Genomic DNA, 19,468 nt, shown 5'->3' on the forward strand with positions numbered 1-19,468 from the left:
GTTATGTATGAATGAAGAGTCTGACTGGATACTGTGAGCTCACAGTAAAGTGTGACCGTAGTCTTTTATTGCAGGTCTCCAGAGTGCCTCTCCAACCTGTGAGGCCTCCTTAAGTACAGGTGCTCCCAAGGGATTGTGGGACCCCTTGGGACTCCAGGGGATGTGAGCCCTCTGGTGGTTAAACAAGGTATATACAGGTTTACATATATAAACAGTAATGGCACAAGTTAGGAAACAAAAGATGAGTCTAGCTAAGGTGTGAATGGCAGAATAATTATCAGCTGCTGTGGGAAACACAGAGAGAAAAATATAAATAAAAAGAAAGGGAGGGGGGTCTGTAAAAAAAAAAGGAGGAGGAAAGGGAACATACCCCAATTAGATCGGATGTCGTGCAGGACTCCACCCCTGATGGGCAGAGACCCCTACCAGTATAATGTCGGAAAGTGTGAGGTCATGCACTTTGGCAGAAAAAAATCAAAGAGCAAGTTGTTATTTAAATGGAGAAAGCTTGCAAAGTGCCGCAGTATATCGGGACCTGGGGGTACTTGTGCATGAAACACAAAGGATAGTATGCAGGTACAGCAAGTGATGAGGAAGGCCAATGGTATCTTGGCCTTTATTGCAAAGGGGATGGAGTATAAAAGCAGGGAAGCCTTGCTATAGTTGTACAGGGTATTGGTGAGGTCACACCTGGAATACTGCGTGCAGTTTTGGTTTCCATATTTACGAAAGGATATACTTGCTTTGGAGGCAGTTCAGAGAAGTTTAACTCGGTTGATTCCGGAGATGAGGGGATTGACTTATGAGGTTGAGTAGGTTGGGCCTCTACTCATTGGAATTCAGAAGAATGAGAGGTGATCTTATCGAAATGTATAAGATTATGAGGGTGTTTGACGAGGTGGATGCAGAGAGGATGTTTCCACTGATGGGGGAGACTAGAACTAGAGGGCATGATCTTAGAATAAGGGGCCGCCCATTTAAAACAGAGATGAGGAGAAATTTCTTCTCTCAGAGGGTTGTGGATCTGTGGAATTCGCTGCCTCAGAGAGCTGTGGAAGCTGGGACATTGAATAAATTTAAGACAGAGATAGACAGTTTCTTAAAGGATAAGGGATTAAGGGGTTATGGGGAGTGGGCAGGGAAGTGGAGCTGAGTCCATGATCGGATCAGCCATGATCGTATTGAATGGCGGAGCAGGCTCGAGGGGCCGTATGGCCGACTCCTGCTCCTATTTCTTATGCTCTTATATCCTGAGCCAAGCTCCACGTGATGGTCACGCCCAAAGTGTAAAATGGCCCCGATGATCAGTATTGGAGTACTAGCAAGCAGCAGTAATCAATGGCTGTTGTGTGGCATTCTTTTCCAACCGTTTGATATCATTGGTATCCACGGCTACGCTGCCGCTGAACTGACTGGCTTGAAAGCCCCCTCTGTGACCTGGACATTGAGTCATTCCCTTTTCCTTTCCACAGGATTCATAAACTTGTGATTGACAATGTCACCCCGGATGATGAAGCTGACTACACGTTTATTCCGAACGGCTACGCCATCTCCCTCTCCGCCAAGCTCAACTTCTTGGGTACGAGGCGATGAGTCACTTCAAGAGCTTCCATTGCCCCAGTTAATGCAGATATCCTACACAGGACTGTAATTGGAGCTATGTAATATACACACAGGGCTGTAATTGGAGAGATGTAATAGACACACAGGACTTAATTGGAGTTATGTAATATACACACAAGACTATAATTGAAGATATGTAATATACACACAGGGCTGTAATTGGAGATATGTAATATACACACAGGGCTGTAATTGGGATATGTAATATACACACAGGACTGTAATTGAAGATATGTAATATATACACAGGACTGTAATTGAAGATATGTAATATACACACAGGGCTGTAATTGGAGAGATGTAATATACACAGGGCTGTAATTGGAGATATGTAAATGTAATATACACACAGAGATGAGGAGAAATTTCTTCTCTCAGAGGGTTGTAAATCTGTGGAATTTGTTGCCTCAGAGAGCTGTGGAAGCTGGGACATTGAATAAATTTAAGACAGAAATAGACAGTTTCTTAAATGATCAGGGGTTATGGGGAGTGGGCGGGGAAGTGGAGCTAAGTCCATGATCAGATCAGCCATGATCTTATTGAATGGCGGAGCAGACTCGAGGGGCTGTTTGGCCTACTCCTGTTCCTCCTACTTATGTTCTTATAAAGGGGATGAAGTTTTGCTAGAGCTATACACAGCCCTGGTTGGACCACATCGGGAGCGCTGTGTACAGTTCTGGGTACCGCAACTTAGAAAGGATATATTGGCCTTGGAAGGAGTGCAGTGCAGATTGGCCAGAATGTAACCAGGGCTCCAAGTGTTAGATTATGAGGGGAGATTACATACAACTATACTTGTATTCCCCAGAGTATAGAAGGTTAAGGGGTGATTTGATTGAGGGTTTATAGGATTTAGAAAGGATCTGATAGGGTAGAGAGAAACTTTGTACACTGGTGGGTTAGTCGAGGACAAGGGGGACACCACCTTAAAACCAGATCCAAGCCATTCAGGAGATAAGTTCGGAAACACTTCTTCAGGTAAAGGGTGGTAGATGTGTGGAACTCTCTCTCACAAAAAGCAGCAACCGCAAGCTCAATTAATCATTTTAAACCTGAGTTCGATTGATTTGTGGCAGCCAAGGGTGTTAAGGGACATGGGGCCAAGGCGGGTGGATAGAGTCAGGGTCCAGGTCAGATGTGATCTCATTGAACTGCAGAACAGGCTCGAGAGGGCTGAAGCGTTTCATCCTGTTCCTATCCTCGGTTATTGACGATCAGTAAATGCTCACACACCTCTTGGCCTCCTTTAGCTGATCATTTTCTTCTCACTCTCTTTCTCTTGTGTTTTTCAGAGATTAAAATTGACTACGTTCCCCGACAAGGTGAGGCATTTGGACAGTGATACATGTGGTGGTGAAATCATTAATTTCATATATAGTACTTGCATTTTTAATTTAAACTGAAAGATCAACCAGGTGGATTGTTATGTCTCGTGTAATGAGACCACGGTGACTATATCTTTTAGATTGTGTATGTTTCCCTTCCTGAAACTGTGTGTCATTGCACCGTTCTCAGTTTCTGCCTCACTTTCTCGTCTGCATCTTTCCCTTCTTTCTTTCTTTCTTTCTTTCTTTCTTTCTTTCTTTCTTTCTTTCTTTCTTTCTTTCTTTCTTTCTTTCTTTCCTTCTTTCCTTCTTTCCTTCTTCCCTTCTTTCCTTCCCTTCTTTCCTTCCCTTCTTTCCTTCCCTTCTTTCCCTTCGCTCTCTCTTGCTCTCTCTTGCTCTCTCTCGCTCTCTCTCGCTCTCTCTTTCTCTCTCTTTCTCTCTCTTTCTCTCTCTCTCTCTCGCTCTTTCTTTCTCTTTCTTTCTCTCTCTCTCTCTCTCTCGCTCTTTCTTTCTCTTTCTTTCTCTCTTTCTTTCTCTTTCTGTCTGTCTCTGTCCTTTTACTGTCCTTTTTCTTTTTTTTTCCTTTCTTTTTCCTTCCTTCCTTCCTTCCTTCCTTCCTTCCTTCCTTCCTTCCTTCCTTCCTTCCTTCCTTCCTTCCCTTTCCCTCCTTCCCTTTCCCTCCTTCCCTCTCCTCCTCTCTCCTCCTCCCCTCCTTCCCTCTCCTCCTCCCCTCCTCCCCTCCCCTCGTTCCCTCCTTCCCTCCCTCCTCCCCTCCTCCCCTCCTCCCCTCCTCCCTCCCCTCCTTCCCTCCCCTCCCTTCCCTCCCCTCCATTCCCTCCCCTCCATTCCCTCCCCTCCCTTCCCTCCCTTCCCTCCCCTCCCTTCCCTCCCTTCCCTCCCCTCCCTTCCTTTTCTCTCTTTCTCTCTCTCTTTCTCTCTCTCTCTTTCTCTCTTGCTTCCTGGCTCTCTCTTTCTCTTGTTTCCTCGCGCTCTCTGTCTAATTCTAAAGTTCTTTTTCTTTCACAGAGCCTCCCAAGATCCACCTTGACTGCACCGGCAGTGTGGTTTCCCAAAATACCATTGTTGTGGTCGCTGGGAACAAGCTCCGGCTGGATGTTGATGCCAGCGGTGAACCTCCTCCAACTATTACCTGGTTCAAGTCCGACAAGGTAGGCGTCTCAGGGCATTCCCACCTTCCCCCAGCTTGTTCTAGTGGTGTGTTTTGTATTGCCAATTTCTCCCCACATTCTCCAGACTCTCTGATAGGGCCAGACTCGAGCACAAAATTGATCCCCCCGGTGCAGTGCTGAGGGAGCGCCGCACTGTCGGAGGTGCCGTCTTTCAGGTGAGACATTAAACCGAGGTCCCGTCTGCTCTCTCAGGTGGATGTAAACGATCCCGCGGCACTATTTCAAAGACGAAAGAAAGAAAGACTTGCATTTATATCGCGCCTTTCACGATCACTGGATGTCTCAAAGCGCTTTACAGCCGATGAAGTACTTTTAGCGTGTAGTCACTGTTGTAATGTAAGAACAGGGGGGGCTCTCCCCGATGTCCTGGGGCCAATATTTATCCCCCAATCAACATCACTTAAAAAAAAGATTATCTGGGGCATTATCGCATTGTTGTTTGTGGGAGCTTGCTGTGCGCAAATTGGCTGCCGTGTTTCCCACATTAACACTGACTACCCTCAAAAAGTACTTCATTGGCTGTAAAGCACTTTGGGATGTTTTAAGATTGAGAAAGGCGCTATATAAATGCAAGTCTTTTCTTTCTCTTGCCCACTATTCTGTTGAGAGTTTAATCTATGTATGATTAGGCGATTCGCTAAGAAGTAAATTTGTGAGACATCGTCAATAGAACAGGTGTTAACTTTCGCCTACACGCCGAACTTTGCTCCTGGGAATAAATTGCCGCTCACTAACACCCACAGTCAGTATTTGTTTTCTCATCAGTTAAGCTTTAATTAACGGAGGGGGGGGCGGAAGAAATATGCAAATTTTCTTAGGATTTACCTGAGTCGCAAATCTGATTAATTTACAGCATTGAAACTATCAGCACAACCCCGGGGGCTGACTGTGTGGAGGTTGAGCAGGAGAGGAGAGCGTTGAAGGCTTTTGACGCAAATCAGTCTGATTAGTCGCTCATTTGTATCAAAGAGCCCATAGTCATCCCCGTACATGGCAGTGGGAAGATAATTGGCCGTGATCCTCATTACCTACCTCATCACTTTTCTTCAAATTGATCATGAGGTATAGAGAACAAAAGTGTGGAAATTATGATGAACCTGTATAAAACACGGGTTCAGCCCCAACTGGAGTATTACGTCCAATTCTGGGCACCACACTTTAGGAAGGATGTGAAGGCCTTAGAGAGGGCGTAGAAAAGGTTTACGAGAATGGTTCCAGGAATGAGGGACTTCAGTTACGTGGATAGACTGGAGAAGCTGGGGTTGTTCTCCTTGGAGCAGAGAAGGTTGAGAGGAGATTTGATCAAGGTGTTAAAAATCATGAGGGGTCTGGACAGAGTAGATAGAGAGAGAGAAACTGTTCCCATTGGCCGAAGGGTCGAGAACCAGAGGACACAGATTTGAGGAGATTGGCAGAAGAGCCAAAGGCGACACGAGGGAATACTTTTTTACGCAGCGAGTGGTTAGGATCTGGAATGCACGGCCTGAGAGGGTGATGGAGGCAGACTCAATCGTGGCTTTCAAAAGGGAGTTGGATAAGTACCTGAAGGAAACATTTTTGCAGGACTACGGGGAAAGGGCGGTGGGGGTGGGGTGGGACTAGCTGAAGTGCTCTTGCAGAGAGGTGGCATGGGCATGATGGGCTGAATGGCCTCCTCCTGTGCTGTAAACCATTCTATGATTCGATGTTCCTCAAAGTCCAGCACTTTTCTTCAAATCGGACACAGTCTTCAATGCCCAGAAGCTTGTAGACACATTCTGTGCCTGCTGTACCTTCTGTTTCTGTAGGGCTGATGCTGTTTCCCTTCAATACCGTCCACAAAGATGCTGAGGGCCTTAACTTGCTCCTGTGTCAGCCGTGGCTCAGTGGGCAGCACTCTCGCCTCGGAGTCAGAGTTCAAGCCCCACTCCAGGGAATTGAACACATTATCTAGTGTCTTCCACAACCTCACGATGTTTTGCAGGTGTAATGCTCACAGGCTTGTAGAGCTGTTGAGTTGGGAGTGGCTTAGCCAGTCACGTGATGTTCACAAGACTCAATAAAACCCCGGCCAGTTGGGTCCGGGGGATCCATGATGAGGCAGGTGGTTGTGAGCCTGGTGGATGAACTGGTAATGTGTAATGTGATTGTTAAACCTTTTGCTAATAAACCAACTCGTTCTTTATAGCAATGTGTTGCTCTGAATTCTTAAGCAAAGAACCCATGAAGCAAATAACTGTTGTAATGTAGGAAACACGGCAGTCAAATTGCGCACAGCAAGCTCCCACAAACAGCACTGATCAAATAATCTATATTTTTAGTGATGTTGGTTGAACGATAAATATTGGCCCCAGGGAGAACTCCCCTGCTCTTCTTCAAAATTGTGCCGTGGGCTCTTTTACATCCTCCTGAGAGAACAGACGGGTTCTTGGTTTAGCGTCTCATCCGAAAGACGACACCTACCGACAGTGCAGCGCTGGGAGTATCGGCCTAGATTTTTGTGCATGAAGTTCTTGGAGCAGGACTTGAACCCACAGCCTTCTGACTCGGAGGCGAGTGTGCTGCCCACTGAGCCACAGCTGACACTGTCATTCATCATTTTAGGATTGAATGTATCTGCTTTGATTTAGCGTCTTTTTTTATATATTCATTGGATGTGGATGTTACTGACAAGGCCGGTATTTATTGCCATGAGAAGGTGCTGGTGAGCCGCCGCCTTGAACCGCTGCAGTTTGTGTGGCGTAGGTGCTCCCACAGTGCCGTTACAACTGAGTGTCTCGCTGGGCCATTTCAGGGGGCAGTTAAGAGTCAACCACATTGCTATGGGTCTGGAGTCACATATCAGCCAGACCGGGTAAGGGCGGCAGGTTTCCTTCCTTGAAGGACATGAGTGAGCCATGTTGGGTTTCAAGGTCACTATTACTGATACTAGCTTTTTAATTCCAAATTTATTTAATTAATTGAATTTAAATTCCCCGGCTGCCGTGGTGGGATTTGAACTCATGTCTACAGGATCATTAGTCCCGGTCTCTGGATTACTAGCCCAGTAACATCACCACTATGCTACCATACCCGCTCACGCTCTCTGATGTGGCCTGACAAGCCGCTCAAGTTGGAACACAACTGCTTGATGAAGCACTCAATGTGGCCTCCCCAACACTGCCTACATCCCAAGACCAGATACAAATGGACCCCTCACCTTGTCCGAGACAGTGCGTAACTGGAAACAACGCCAGAGTGAAACCTCTCTTAGCTTCCCCTGTTATTTTCTTGGCCAGGAACTCACGGACAAGGAAGGACGTTGCCGCGTCGAGACGAAGAACAACTTAAGCAGTTTGGTGTTGGAAGGAGCGGAGAGAGAGGACGAGGCAAAATACAACATCGTGGTCCAGAATCCCGCCGGCGAGGATAAAGTCCTTTTGTTGATCAAAGTTGTCGGTAGGTTGTGGTGGGAGGGGAAACGCGGTCAGAACCAGTGCGGTGGTTTTAGAAAAAAAAAAACACACATCCTGATCAGATAAGCGAGGTGAAATGGTCATTCGGGTCTCCACTCATCCCATGCCCTTTTTTTTTTGGAAGAAATTTTTAAGTAAACTTTTAAGAGGATGCCAAAAATATTTTCCTATCGTATCCACCTGTGTCTTGTGGTGGTATTTATTCCTGAGTAAATCGATTAATTTGTGTCATCAGCAAAGAACATAAGAACTGGGAGCAGGAATAGGCCATACGGCCCCTCGATCCTGCTCCGCCATTCAGTAAGATCATGGCTGACCTTCGACCTCAACTCCACTTTCCCGCCCGATCCCCAAACCCCTCGATTCCCCGAGAGTCCAAAAACCTATCGCTCTCAGCCTTGAATATACTCAATGACTGAGCCTCCACAGCCCTCTGGGGTGGAGAATTCTAAAGATTCACCACCCTCTGAGTGAAGAAATTTATTTTCGTCTCAGTCCTAAATGGCCGACCCCTTATCTTGAGACCGTGCCCCCTGTGCCCCTGGTTCTAGACTCCCCATCCAGGGGGAAACAGCCTCTCAGCATCTACCCTGTCAATCCCCCTCGAAATCTTATGGGGCCTAAATTCCCTTGTTAGCGCCACCCGTTAACACCAGGGATGGGCGTGTGATGGGCGGCAAAGGCCTACGGTCAGCGGAGAGCGGCGTCCACGCCTCCTGGCAAATTGAGTTGGGCGTTGGTGGTGGCCCTCTAACGCCACCCTCGCGGTGATGTCATCCAGCGCGCAACGCCCCCTTGGCGCCACACCCGCGACATTCGGTTTGTGGCGGAGGCCTAACGGCCAAGCGTCCATACAGCCTGGCAAAAATGGTGTCAACATAGCGGATCTCGGGCAGAATCACCCAGAGAGCAAAAAAAATTTATTTCAGCTTTTATTTACTGGTTGTGCCAGTGGGGAAGTGTGTGTGTGTGTGTGTGTGTGGCCGTCGGAGAAATTTCTGTGTTTTTTGTTTTCTCCCCATTTTCCCAGCTCGCAGCCTCCCGTATTGAGTAAATTGAGTTGGCCTCCTGAACTTCCGGCTCCTTACCGTGCAGCGCCTCTTTTTACGCCGCTCTCTCATCTTTGGGCGTAAAAACTGAATTTGGCCGTTGGAGCCTGCACCTCACGCCCAGAGCTAAAATCAGCACTCAGGCCGCGACACCGCCTCAAAAACGGCGCTAACGAATTTTGACCCCCTATATGTTTCAATGAGATCACCTCTCGTTCTGAATTTAAACCATGATCTCATCCTGCCCCCTATCCCGTCTCCTGTCTGGTTTGGAGTGAAACGAGGCAGCACTCTGGAGAACTGAAGTGAAACCTGTAACTATCATCGGGATAAATAATAATAACCTTTTATTTATATAGCGCCTTTAACGTAGTAAAACGTCCCAAGGCGCTTCATAACAGTGTTACAAACAAACAGATAAATTTGACACCGAGCCATGGAAGAAATTAAGGCAGATGATCAAAAGCTTGGTCAAAGAGGTAGGTCTTAAGGAGCGTCTGAAAGGAGGAAAGAGAGGCGGAGAGGTTTAGGGAGGGAGTTCCAGAGCTTGGGGCCCAGGCAACTGAAGGCACAGTCATAAGAGCATAAGAACATAAGAACGTAAGAATTAGGAACAGGAGTAGGCCATCTAGTCCCTCGAGCCTGCTCCGCCATTCAAAAAGATCATGGCTGATCTGGCCATGGACTCAGCTCCACTTACCCGCCCGCTCCCCATAACCCTTAATTCCCTTATTGGTTAAAAGTCCCCGATGGTTGAGCGATTATAATCAGGGATGTTCAAGAGGCCAGAATTTGTGGAGTGCAGTCATCTTGTGGGATAAAGTAGTGTGTTTCCCTTGCCGAGGCGAGCAGCTATTTTCAGAGTTGCCCTCGATGTTCAAGGGGCTCTGAAATCTAGGCCAGCAGCTATTTGCATCGAGGGATGAGCGAAAGTGGCAGCCTACAGATATCTCTCCGTATCATGCCGTACATTGTTTAATCAACCACTGGGAAACAATTTCTGCTATGCATCCGAGAAACCTGTTTGAATCCCAGGTTCCTCAGAACGTCCAGTACTTTGAGCGCCTTGTCCACTCTTAATAATCCTCGGCTCTCTATAGCTTCTGCCCACTTTTGACATGAAAAAAATAATTGTTCGGGGATGTGGGTGTCACTGGCAAGACCGGCATTTATTGCCCATCCCTAATTGCCCCTTGAGAAGGTGGTGGTGAGCCGCCTTCTTGAACCGCTGCAGTCAGTGTGGTGAAGGTGCTCCCACAGTGCTATTAGGGAGGGAGTTCCAGGATTTTGACCCAGCGACGATGAAGGAACGGCCGACATATTTCCAAGTCAGGCTGGTGTGTGACTTAGCGGGTAACGTGGAGGTGGTGGTGTTCCCATGCGCCTGCTGCCCTTGTCCTTCTAGGGGGTAGAGGTCGCGGGTTTGAGAGGTGCTGCCAAAGAAGCCTTGGCGAGTTGCTGCAGTGCATCTTGTAGATGGTGCACACTGCAGCCAGGGGGCGCCGGTGGTGGAGGGAGTGAATGTTGAAGGTGGTGGATGGGATGCCGATCAAGCGGGCTGCTTTGTCCTGGATGGTGTCGAGCTTCTTGAGTGTTGTTGGAGCTGCAACTCATCCAGGCAAGTGGAGAGTGTTCCATCGCACTCCTGACTTGTGCCTTGTAGATGGTGGAAAGGCTTTGGGGAGTCAGGAGGTGATCGCCGCAGAATACCCAGCCTCTGACCTGCTCTTGTAGCCACGGTATTTTTGTGGCTGGTCCAGTTAAGTTTCCGGTCAATGGTGACCCCCCAGGATGCTGATGGAGCAACTGTTGTTACGTTGGCAAGTGCACAATCTGAGCCACTCAGCCTTTGTATTACAGATGTCCCTGATCCGCCTACGAATGTCAGGATCACTGGCATTGGAGAAGACTGGTGCACAGCAGCGTGGGACATCCCGAAGAACGATGGTGGCCAGCCCGTTACAGGTAGGCCATGTTCCAGGTGGGGCCCACTGGGTGGTAGTTGACCCAAGTTTAAACATTCTTGCCGTTTAAAGGGGAGAAGAAAAGTTGGAGCGCGAATACTTGTTTGTTTTATAGGTAGCGGATCAGCTGACTTGGGACGAGCAATGCCATTGGAAGTCTACCAGCAGTGAAAAAAACAAAGTTATAGTTAACGAAAATCAAACGTCAGTTTTCTAACCTGCAAGGGCCCACCAAGCCAGGCCTTGGCCTCTTTGGTGATGTTACCAACTGGAGGTGTCAAGAGAACATAAGAAATAGGAGCAGGAGTAGGCCATTGGCCCCTCGAGCCTGCTCCACCATTCAATAAGATCATGGCTGATCTGATCTTGGCCTCAACTCCACTTCCCTGCCTGCTCTCCACAACCCGTCGCTCCCTTATCATTCAAAAATCTGTCCCTCTCCATCTTAAATATATTTAATGACAGCCTCAATAGCTCTGTAGGGCAGAGAATTCTACAGATTCACGACCCTCTGAGAGAAGACATTCCTCCTCATCTCTGTTTTAAATGGGCGACCCCTTATTCTGAAACTATGCCCCCTCAGTTCTAGATTCTCCCACAAGGGGAAACATCCTCTCTGCATCTACCTTGTCAAGTCCCCTTATAATCCTATACATTTCAAAAAGATCACCTCTCATTCTTCTAAACTCCAGTGAGTATAGGCCCACCTGTGCGACCTTTCTTCATACGACAACCCCTTCATCTCAGGAATCAACCCAGTGAACCTTCTCTGAACTGCCTCCAATGCAAGTGTATCCCTCCTTAAATACGGAGACCAAAACTGTACGCAGTACTCCAGATGTGGCCTCACCAATACCCTGCACAGTTGTAGCAGGACTTCCCTACTTTTATACTCCATCCCCCTTGCAATAAAGGCCAACATTCCATTTGCCTTCCTAATTACTTGCTGTACCTGCACACTAGCTTTTTTATGTTTTGTGTACGAGGACCCCCAGGTCCCTCTGTACTGCAGCAGAACAGCTCCATCGACCAAAACGAGCCATTGACTTTGGACGGGTCTGAGAGTTTACCGAGAGAGGCCCATTCGGAAATAGAATCTCACGGCTCAGAAGGAGGCCATTTGGCCCTCGTGTCCGTGCCGGCTCTTTGGTAGAGCGGTCCAATTAGTTCCGCTGCCACCTGCCCTTTCCCCGTAGCCCTGCATTTATTTTCCTTTCAAGTATTTATCCAATTACCTTTTCACTATTACTCTTGTATCTGCTCCCACCGCCCGTTGGGCCAGATCACAAAACTTGCTGCTTACAAAACAGATTCTCATCTTCCCTCTGCTTCTTCTGCCAATCAACCTTAAATCTGTGTCCTCTGTTTACCGAATTTCCCGCCAGTGGAAGCAGTTTCTCATTAAGCGCTTCATCAAAACCCATCATAAGTCTTGAACACCTCGATTGAATCTTCCCATAACCTCTCTGCTCTAAAGAGAACAATCCCAGCTTCTCTCGTCCTCTCCACGTAACTGAAGGCCCTTACCCCTAATAAATCATTCTAGTAAATCTCCTCCACACCCTCTCCAAGTCCGTGACATCCTTCCTGACGTGTGGTGCCCAGAATTGGACATAATACTCCAGTTGAGGCATGGATGCTATAGTCTGTTGTAGTTAGGACAAAGCAGGCCCACATTATAGGGGAGGGGTTACTCTGGCATGTATTATCGGGACATGGAGATTCTGGTCAATTCTAGAGAAGACTCTGACCCATGTTTTCAGGAGGGATCCCTCTACTCCATGTTAGTAGCATAATATATCTGTATTTGCTTCTTTGCTTAAGAATTCATAGCAACACATTGCTATTAAGAACTAGTTGGTTTATTAGCAAAGGTTTAACAATCACACTACACATTACCGGTTCATCCACCAGGCTCACAACTGCATACCTCATCGTTGACCCCTGAGCCCAACTGGCTGGGGTTTTATTGAGTCTTGTGAACATCACGTGACTGGCTAAGCCACTCACAATTCAACTATTATACTGTAAGGGCACAAAACCCCCCACAAATTAACTAATAAACATTAAAGGGACTCTTGACAACTCAAATTAAATTAAAATTTGGTTGCCGGGGGTGATGATGCACTCCAGTCCCTCTGGCGCCCACCTCTCGCGGAAGGCCGCGAGCGTACCGGTGGACACCGCGTGCTCCATCTCCAGGCACACCCTGGCTCGGATGTAGCCGTGGAAGAGAGGCAGGCAGTCGGGCTGAACGACCCCCTCGATCGCCCGCTGCCTGGATCGGCTGATGGCCCCCCTTGGCCAGGCCCAGGAGCAGTCCCACGAGGAGGCCTTCCGACCTGCCCGCTCCCCTCCGCACAGGGTGCCCAAAGATCAGGAATGTGGGACTGAAGTGCAACCAGAATTTGAGGAGCAACCCCTTCAAATGATAGAAGAGGGGCTGCAACCTCGCACACTGTACATACACGTGGAACACGGACTCCTGCAGACCGCAGAAATTGCATGCGGCCTGGGAGTCCGTGAAGCGACTTAAAAAAAACGACTGCATGGGACTGTCCTCAACAGCTCTACAACTATTTTAGTTGAAGACAATAATCAAGTGCCCCCTGATTAAAGCAGGGGGGGGACACTCCAAAAACTTTTCAGGTTTTTTAGAGCACCAACACACAAATTATACATGCCCCCTGGCTAAAAGGGGGGGGGGGGGCATTAAAACCGGTACAATAAACAAATTAAACTTTACACAAAAAAACAGCTCTACAAACCGATGAGCATACTGACAGGTGCATACAGGGGGAGGGAACCCTCTCTCCTATATTACAGAGAAGGATCCTTCTAGTCTGTACCGATAGGTACCGGGGGGGCTGTGGTTCATATTGTGGTGGGGAGTTTCTCTGGCTTGTTTTGTCGGGGGGAGAGGTACCTCTGTTCTGTATTATAGGTAGGGGAAGGGCAGCCCCTCGGAGTCGAGGATGACTTGCTTCCACACTAATGAGTTCTAAGGAGACTGGTGAGTCCAATATGGGACCGACAGTCTCTGTCACGGGTGGGGCAGACGGTGGTTGGAGGGACGGGTGGGTGGGTGGGGGGGGGCTTGGGTTGTCGTGCGCTCCTTCCGCTGTTTGTACTTGGTTTCCGCGTGCTCCCGGCGAAGGGACTCGAGGTGTTCAGCGCCTTCCCGGATAATCCTCCTCCACTTTGAGCAGTCTTGGGCCAGGGATTCCCAGGTGTCGGTGGCGATGTTGCACTTTATCAGGGAGGCTTTGAGGGTGTCCTGGAAGCGTTTCCTCTGCCCACCTGGGGCTCGCTTGCCGTGTCGGAGCTCTGAGTAGGTGCTGTCTGCCTCCCAATCGCGAACAAAACGTTTGTCGTTGCCTTCTCCCGCAGGTTACTTACTGGAAAGAAAGAAGAAGACAAGCATGAGATGGATGAAGCTGAACTTTGAACCTTTACCAGAAACATCCTTCACTGCCAGCCGGATGATAGAGGGTTGTTTTTATGAGATGCGTGTGTATGCAGTGAACGGGATTGGCATGTCCCAGCCTAGCATTAATTCAAGGACATTTATGCCGCTTGGTAAGCATTGGGAGTTGGAAGTGTATCGCTATGCAAGGGCAGGTGGCTGGCATTCTGTCAGCTCTTGAAAGGGAGCTTTAGTTTAATTCTAAAGCAGGATTGGTCATCGGTTCGAGATTTTTAGGAAGTTTTTCCCACTCCAACTGTTCTCACAACATCAGCAACTTGCATCTATAGAGCGCCTTTAACGCAGTAAATTGTCCCAAGGCTCATTACCAAACAAAATTTGACACCGAGCCACTTAAGGAGATATTAGGGCAGGTGATCAAAAGCTTGGTCACAGAGGTAGGTTTAAAGGAGGAGAGAAAGGTAAAGAAAGACCTGCATTTATATAGCGCCTTTCACGACCACCAGATGTCTCAAAGCGCTTTCGGCCCATGAAATACTTTTGGAATGTAGTCACAAGTATAATGTGGGAAACACAGCAGCCAATTTGCGCACAGCAAGCTCCCACACACAGCAATGTGATACTGACCAGATAATCTGATTTTTTTGTTATGTTGATTGAGGGATAAATATTGGCCCCAGGACACGGGGGAGAACTCCCCCTACTCTTCGAAATAGTGGCCTTGGGATCTTTTACGTCCACTTGAGAGAGCAGACAGGGCCTCGGTTTAACGTCTCATCCAAAAGACGGCACCTCCGACAGTGCAGCACTCCCTCAGCACTGCACTGGGAGTGTCAGCCTGGATTTGTTTTGTGCTCGAGTCTCTGGAGTGGGACTCGAACCCACAACCCTCTGACCCAGAGGCGGGGGTGCTGCCCACTGAGCCACAGCTGACACTCCAGTGCAGGATTTGTCACTTGCTCGAGATTCTTAGGAAGCTTTTCCCACTCTAACTATTCTCAGAACAACAGCAACGTGCATTTATATAGCGCCTTTAACCAGGTAAAACGTCCCAAGGTGCTTCACAGAACAAAATTTGACACCGAGCCGCTTAAGGATATTGGGGACGATGACCAAAAGCTTGGTCAAAGAGGTTGGTTTTAAGGAGCGTCTTAAAGGAGGAGAGAGAGGTAGAGAGTTTTAGGGAGGGAATTATCGTGCTCGGGGGCCGAGGGTGGTGTCGGAGACCGGGAGCTTGTGCGAAGGAGCAACTCTGGCACACGAGTCCCATGGTCGCGATGCCCATGGAGAATTGCTCAAACTAAAGCTGCCTCTAAGCATTTGTTTTGTGCCTCTAGCCGTCCCCAGCGAGCCAACGCATTTGACCGTTGAAGATGTGACCGACAGCACCACCACCCTGAAGTGGAGAACGCCTGAGCGGATCGGAGCCGGTGGATTGGACGGATACCTCATTGAATATGCAAAGGAAGGCTGTAAGTATCAGATCATGAACTGATTCCATATCACCACCCGTGCGACTCTCAGGTAATCAAAGGAGATGGAGATCGGGGCGGGAATGTGAGGTCGATGATCAACCATGATCTCATTAAATGGCGGAGCAGGCTCGAGGGGCCGTATGGCCTACTCCTGCTGCTATTTCTTATGCTCTTATGTTATCTCACAGTGGCACTTAATGAGCATTCAACTGGGTCTAACTCTGGCACTGTCTCTGCAGCCCATCCCTTGCTGTTCGACTTGATCGAATGTCCAGACTGGTGGGCCATTTCAAGTCGGATTTACTGACTCTCAGCCTCCCTCACCTGCCAATACATCTTGCTGCTTGGCAATATAGCCCAGTGATGGGTTAAGAACATCTTTACGCAGAGGGTGTTAAGAGCATGGAATCCTTTGCCACAGGGATTGGTTGAGTGGAGATCACTGCATCTTTTAGGGGAATATGGATCAACATTTGAAGCAGAGTAAGACTGAGGCAGTCAAATTCATTTTTGCATTGCTCTAGGGAAGGGCTGATGGGCCAAATGGCCTTTTTCTGTGGGATAAAGAAAGAAAAGACCTGCATTTATCTAGCGCTCTTCATGACCACCAGACGTCTCAAAGCCTTTTACAGGCAAGGAAGTACATTTCGAGTGTAGTCACTGTTGTAATGTGGGAAACACGGCAGCCAATTTGAGCACAGCCAGCAATGTGATAATGACCCAGATGTTTTTGTTATGTTGATTGAGGGATAAATATTGGTCCCAGGACACCAGGGATAACTCCCCTGCTCTTCTTCTACATCCACCTGAGAGGGCAGACGGGGCCTCGGTTTAACGTCCCATCCGAAAGACAGCACCTCCAACAGTGCGCCGCTCCCTCAGCACTGCACTGGGAGTGTCAGCCTGGAATTATGTGCTCAAGTCCCTGAAGTGGGACGCGAACCCACGACCTCCCTGACTCAGAGGCGAGGGTGCTGCCCACTGAGCCACGGCTGACACTGTGGTGTTTTATGGTGCTGTGAGACGGGGTTTAAATTGGGGACAGAGCTTCCAAGTCGCAAGAGCAGATGATGGGGTCCGACAGAGAGAGGGCCCTGAAATGTTTTAAAATGAAAATTTTTGTTTTTTAAACTAAACTATTATGTTTCCGCCGCTTGTCTGCAAAATCACCTCACCCCTGGCACCACCAGCAGAGGGGGAAAACTCCTATCAGCTTTCCACCAGTGCTGCTCTGCACCCAGTTCCCAGCTAAGGTGATTACCCATTTCTGGAAAGCTCCCACTCTGCCCTGATGACGGCAAGTTCAGAAGAATAACCAAAAGACTTACATTTATAATACGCCTTTCACGACCACCAAACGTCACAAAGCGCTTTACAGCCAATGACATTCGGAGTGTAGTCGCTGTTGTAATGTGGAAAAAGCCAATTTGCGCACAGCAAGCTCCCACAAACAGCAATGCGATAATGACCCAGATAATCTGTTTTTTTTGTTATGTTGATTGAGGGATAAATATTGGCCCCAGGACACCGGGGATAACTCCCCTGCTCTTCTTCAAAATAATGCCATGGGATCTTTTACGTCCACCTGAGAGAGCAGACGGGGCCTCGGTTTAACGTCTCATCCGAAAGACGGCACCTCCGACAGTGCGGCGCTCCCTCAGCACTGCACTGGGAGTGTCGGCTTAGATTTATGTGCTCAAGGCCCTTGAGTGGGACTTGAACCCACGACCTTCTGAGGCGAGAGTGCTGCCCACTGAGCCACGGCTGACACTGATAGTGGTGCGTTTTCGTTCCCTCTGGCGGCCTCTCTGAGCGGGACTGACCGGTTTCGTGCCAAATTAGGGGCAGCATTTGTGCTACGACCTTATCCTCAAGCTACATCGGTGCCTTGCAAGCAACCGAGTTGGGGGGGGGACCTTCGTCCATCAATCTGGGCTGGACTTGGACTCGAGGCGAGAGGCCAACAGTCTTGACACCTACTGCGCCAGTTCTCCAAAGCCTGATTTAGGCCCTGTTCCCTCTGTGTGGGGCAGCACTCACCTTCCCGCTGCCTTAGCCCCTTGGTAATCCAAGCACATATTGGGGTATGGTGTGGGAGTGGCACACAGGGACAGGGGGGCGGGGAAGACCACTCAGCCCTTCGCCCCATTGAGTGAGATCTTGGCTGCTCCCTATCTGAACTCCATCAAAGCCGTCGTGGATCCGCCACCCTTGCCCAACAAAAAGTCGATCAATCCCAGTCTTGAATGTGGCCGCCCTCCATTTTGTTGTAAACACCAAAGCCTCTGCCTCTCTGCAGCCGATGTGTGGATCGCAGCCAACAAGGAGTTGGTGGAGCGCCAAGGACTGACCATCAAGGACCTCCCCACAGGAGAAAAGATCAACTTCCGTGTGCGGGCTGTCAACATCGCCGGAAAGAGCCCGCCCGCCGTGCTTGGCCAGCCGGTCACAATCCGCGAGATTGTCCGTAAGTAGAATTTGCGGGCTGTGACCAAATAAATGCCGCAAAAAAACCCCAAAACATCGCCAGTGACGGTGGTTTCAGCTTTGAGGGACCTGGGCGCTCAGTAGCCGAACCCAACCTATAACAACAACAACAACAACTTATATTTATATAGCGCCTTTAACGTAGTAAAACGTCCCAAGGCGCTTCACAGGAGTGTTATAAGATAAAAAACTTGACACCGAGCCGCATAAGTCGAAACTAGAGCAGGAAAGCTTGGTCAGAGAGATATATTTTAAGGAGGAAAGAGAGGTAGAGAGGCGGAGAGGTTTAGGGAGGGAGTTCCAGAGCTTGGGACCCAGGCAACAGAAGGCACGGCCACCGATGGTGGAGCGATTATAATCAGGGATGCTCAGGAGGGCAGAATTAGAGGAGCGCAGACATCTCGGAGAGTTGTGGGGCTGGAGGAGATTACAGAGATAGGGAGGGGCGAGGGCCATGGAGGGACTTGAAAATAAGGATGAGAATTTTGAAATCGAGGTGTTGCTTAACCAGAAGCCAATGTAGGTCGGCGAGCACAGGGGGTGATGTGTGAGCGGGACTTGGTGTGAGTTAGGACACGGGGCAGCGAGCACAGGGGGTGATGGGTGAGCGGGACTAGGTGCGAGTTAGGACACGGGGCAGCGAGCACAGGGGATGATGTGTGAGCGGGACTTGGTGTGAGTTAGGACACGGGGCAGCGAGCACAGGGGGTAATGGGTGAGCGGGACTAGGTGCGAGTTAGGACACGGGGCAGCGAGCACAGGGGGTGATGGGTGAGCGGGACTCGGTGCGAGTTAGGACACAGGGCAGCGAGCACAGGGGGTGATGTGTGAGCGGGACTTGGTGTGAGTTAGGACACGGGGCAGCGAGCACAGGGGGTGATGGGTGAGTGGGACTCGGTGTGAGTTAGGACACGGGGCAGTGAGCACAGGGGGTGATGGGTGAGCGGGACTCGGTGCGAGTTAGAACACGGGGCAGCGAGCACAGAGGGTGATGGGTGAGCGGGACTCGGTGCGAGTTAGAACACGGGGCAGCGAGCACATGGGGTGATGGGTGAGCGGGGCTCGGTGCGAGTTAGAACACGTGGCAGCCGAGTTTTGGATCACGTGTAGTTTATGGTAGAATGTGGGAGGCCAGCCAGGAGTGAGTTGGAATAGTCAAGTCTGGAGGTAACAAAGGCATGGATGAGGGCTTCAGCAGCGGATGAGCTGAGGCAAGGGGCAAAGATAGGCGATGTTACGGAGGTGGAAATAGGTGGTCTTAGTTATGCTGCGGATATGTGGCCGAAAGCTCAAATATGACACCAAGGTTGCGAACAGTCTGGCTCAGCCTCAGATAGATGCCTGAGATAGGTAGTCTCGATGAGGCTCCTCCTGTTTTAGCAACAGCTGGCAATAACCATCGAGATTTGCTGTGCAGGAGGAACTCTCGTAGAAGCATTAGGAACAGGAGGAGGCCATTCAGCCCCTCGAGGCAGCTCTGCCATTCAACTAGAT

General features: G+C 49.2%; 1 protein-coding gene across 2 annotated transcripts in view; it reads left to right on the top strand.

Moving 5' to 3' along the window:
* The window catches only part of mybpc2a (myosin binding protein Ca), a 108,833-nt gene that overhangs the window by 59,955 nt on the left and 29,410 nt on the right, over positions 1-19,468 (top strand). For both annotated transcript variants that reach the window (XM_070861775.1, XM_070861776.1), the window contains exons 17-24: positions 1,473-1,579; positions 2,916-2,945; positions 3,975-4,117; positions 7,396-7,555; positions 10,482-10,586; positions 13,976-14,164; positions 15,350-15,484; positions 17,787-17,954. In XM_070861775.1, coding sequence (XP_070717876.1) covers positions 1,473-1,579; positions 2,916-2,945; positions 3,975-4,117; positions 7,396-7,555; positions 10,482-10,586; positions 13,976-14,164; positions 15,350-15,484; positions 17,787-17,954 — 1,037 coding nt within the window. The remainder of the gene's footprint in view (positions 1-1,472; positions 1,580-2,915; positions 2,946-3,974; positions 4,118-7,395; positions 7,556-10,481; positions 10,587-13,975; positions 14,165-15,349; positions 15,485-17,786; positions 17,955-19,468) is intronic.

This window comes from Pristiophorus japonicus, chromosome 19, assembly GCF_044704955.1.
Source record: "Pristiophorus japonicus isolate sPriJap1 chromosome 19, sPriJap1.hap1, whole genome shotgun sequence".
In the NCBI taxonomy this organism is placed as follows: domain Eukaryota; kingdom Metazoa; phylum Chordata; class Chondrichthyes; family Pristiophoridae; genus Pristiophorus; species Pristiophorus japonicus.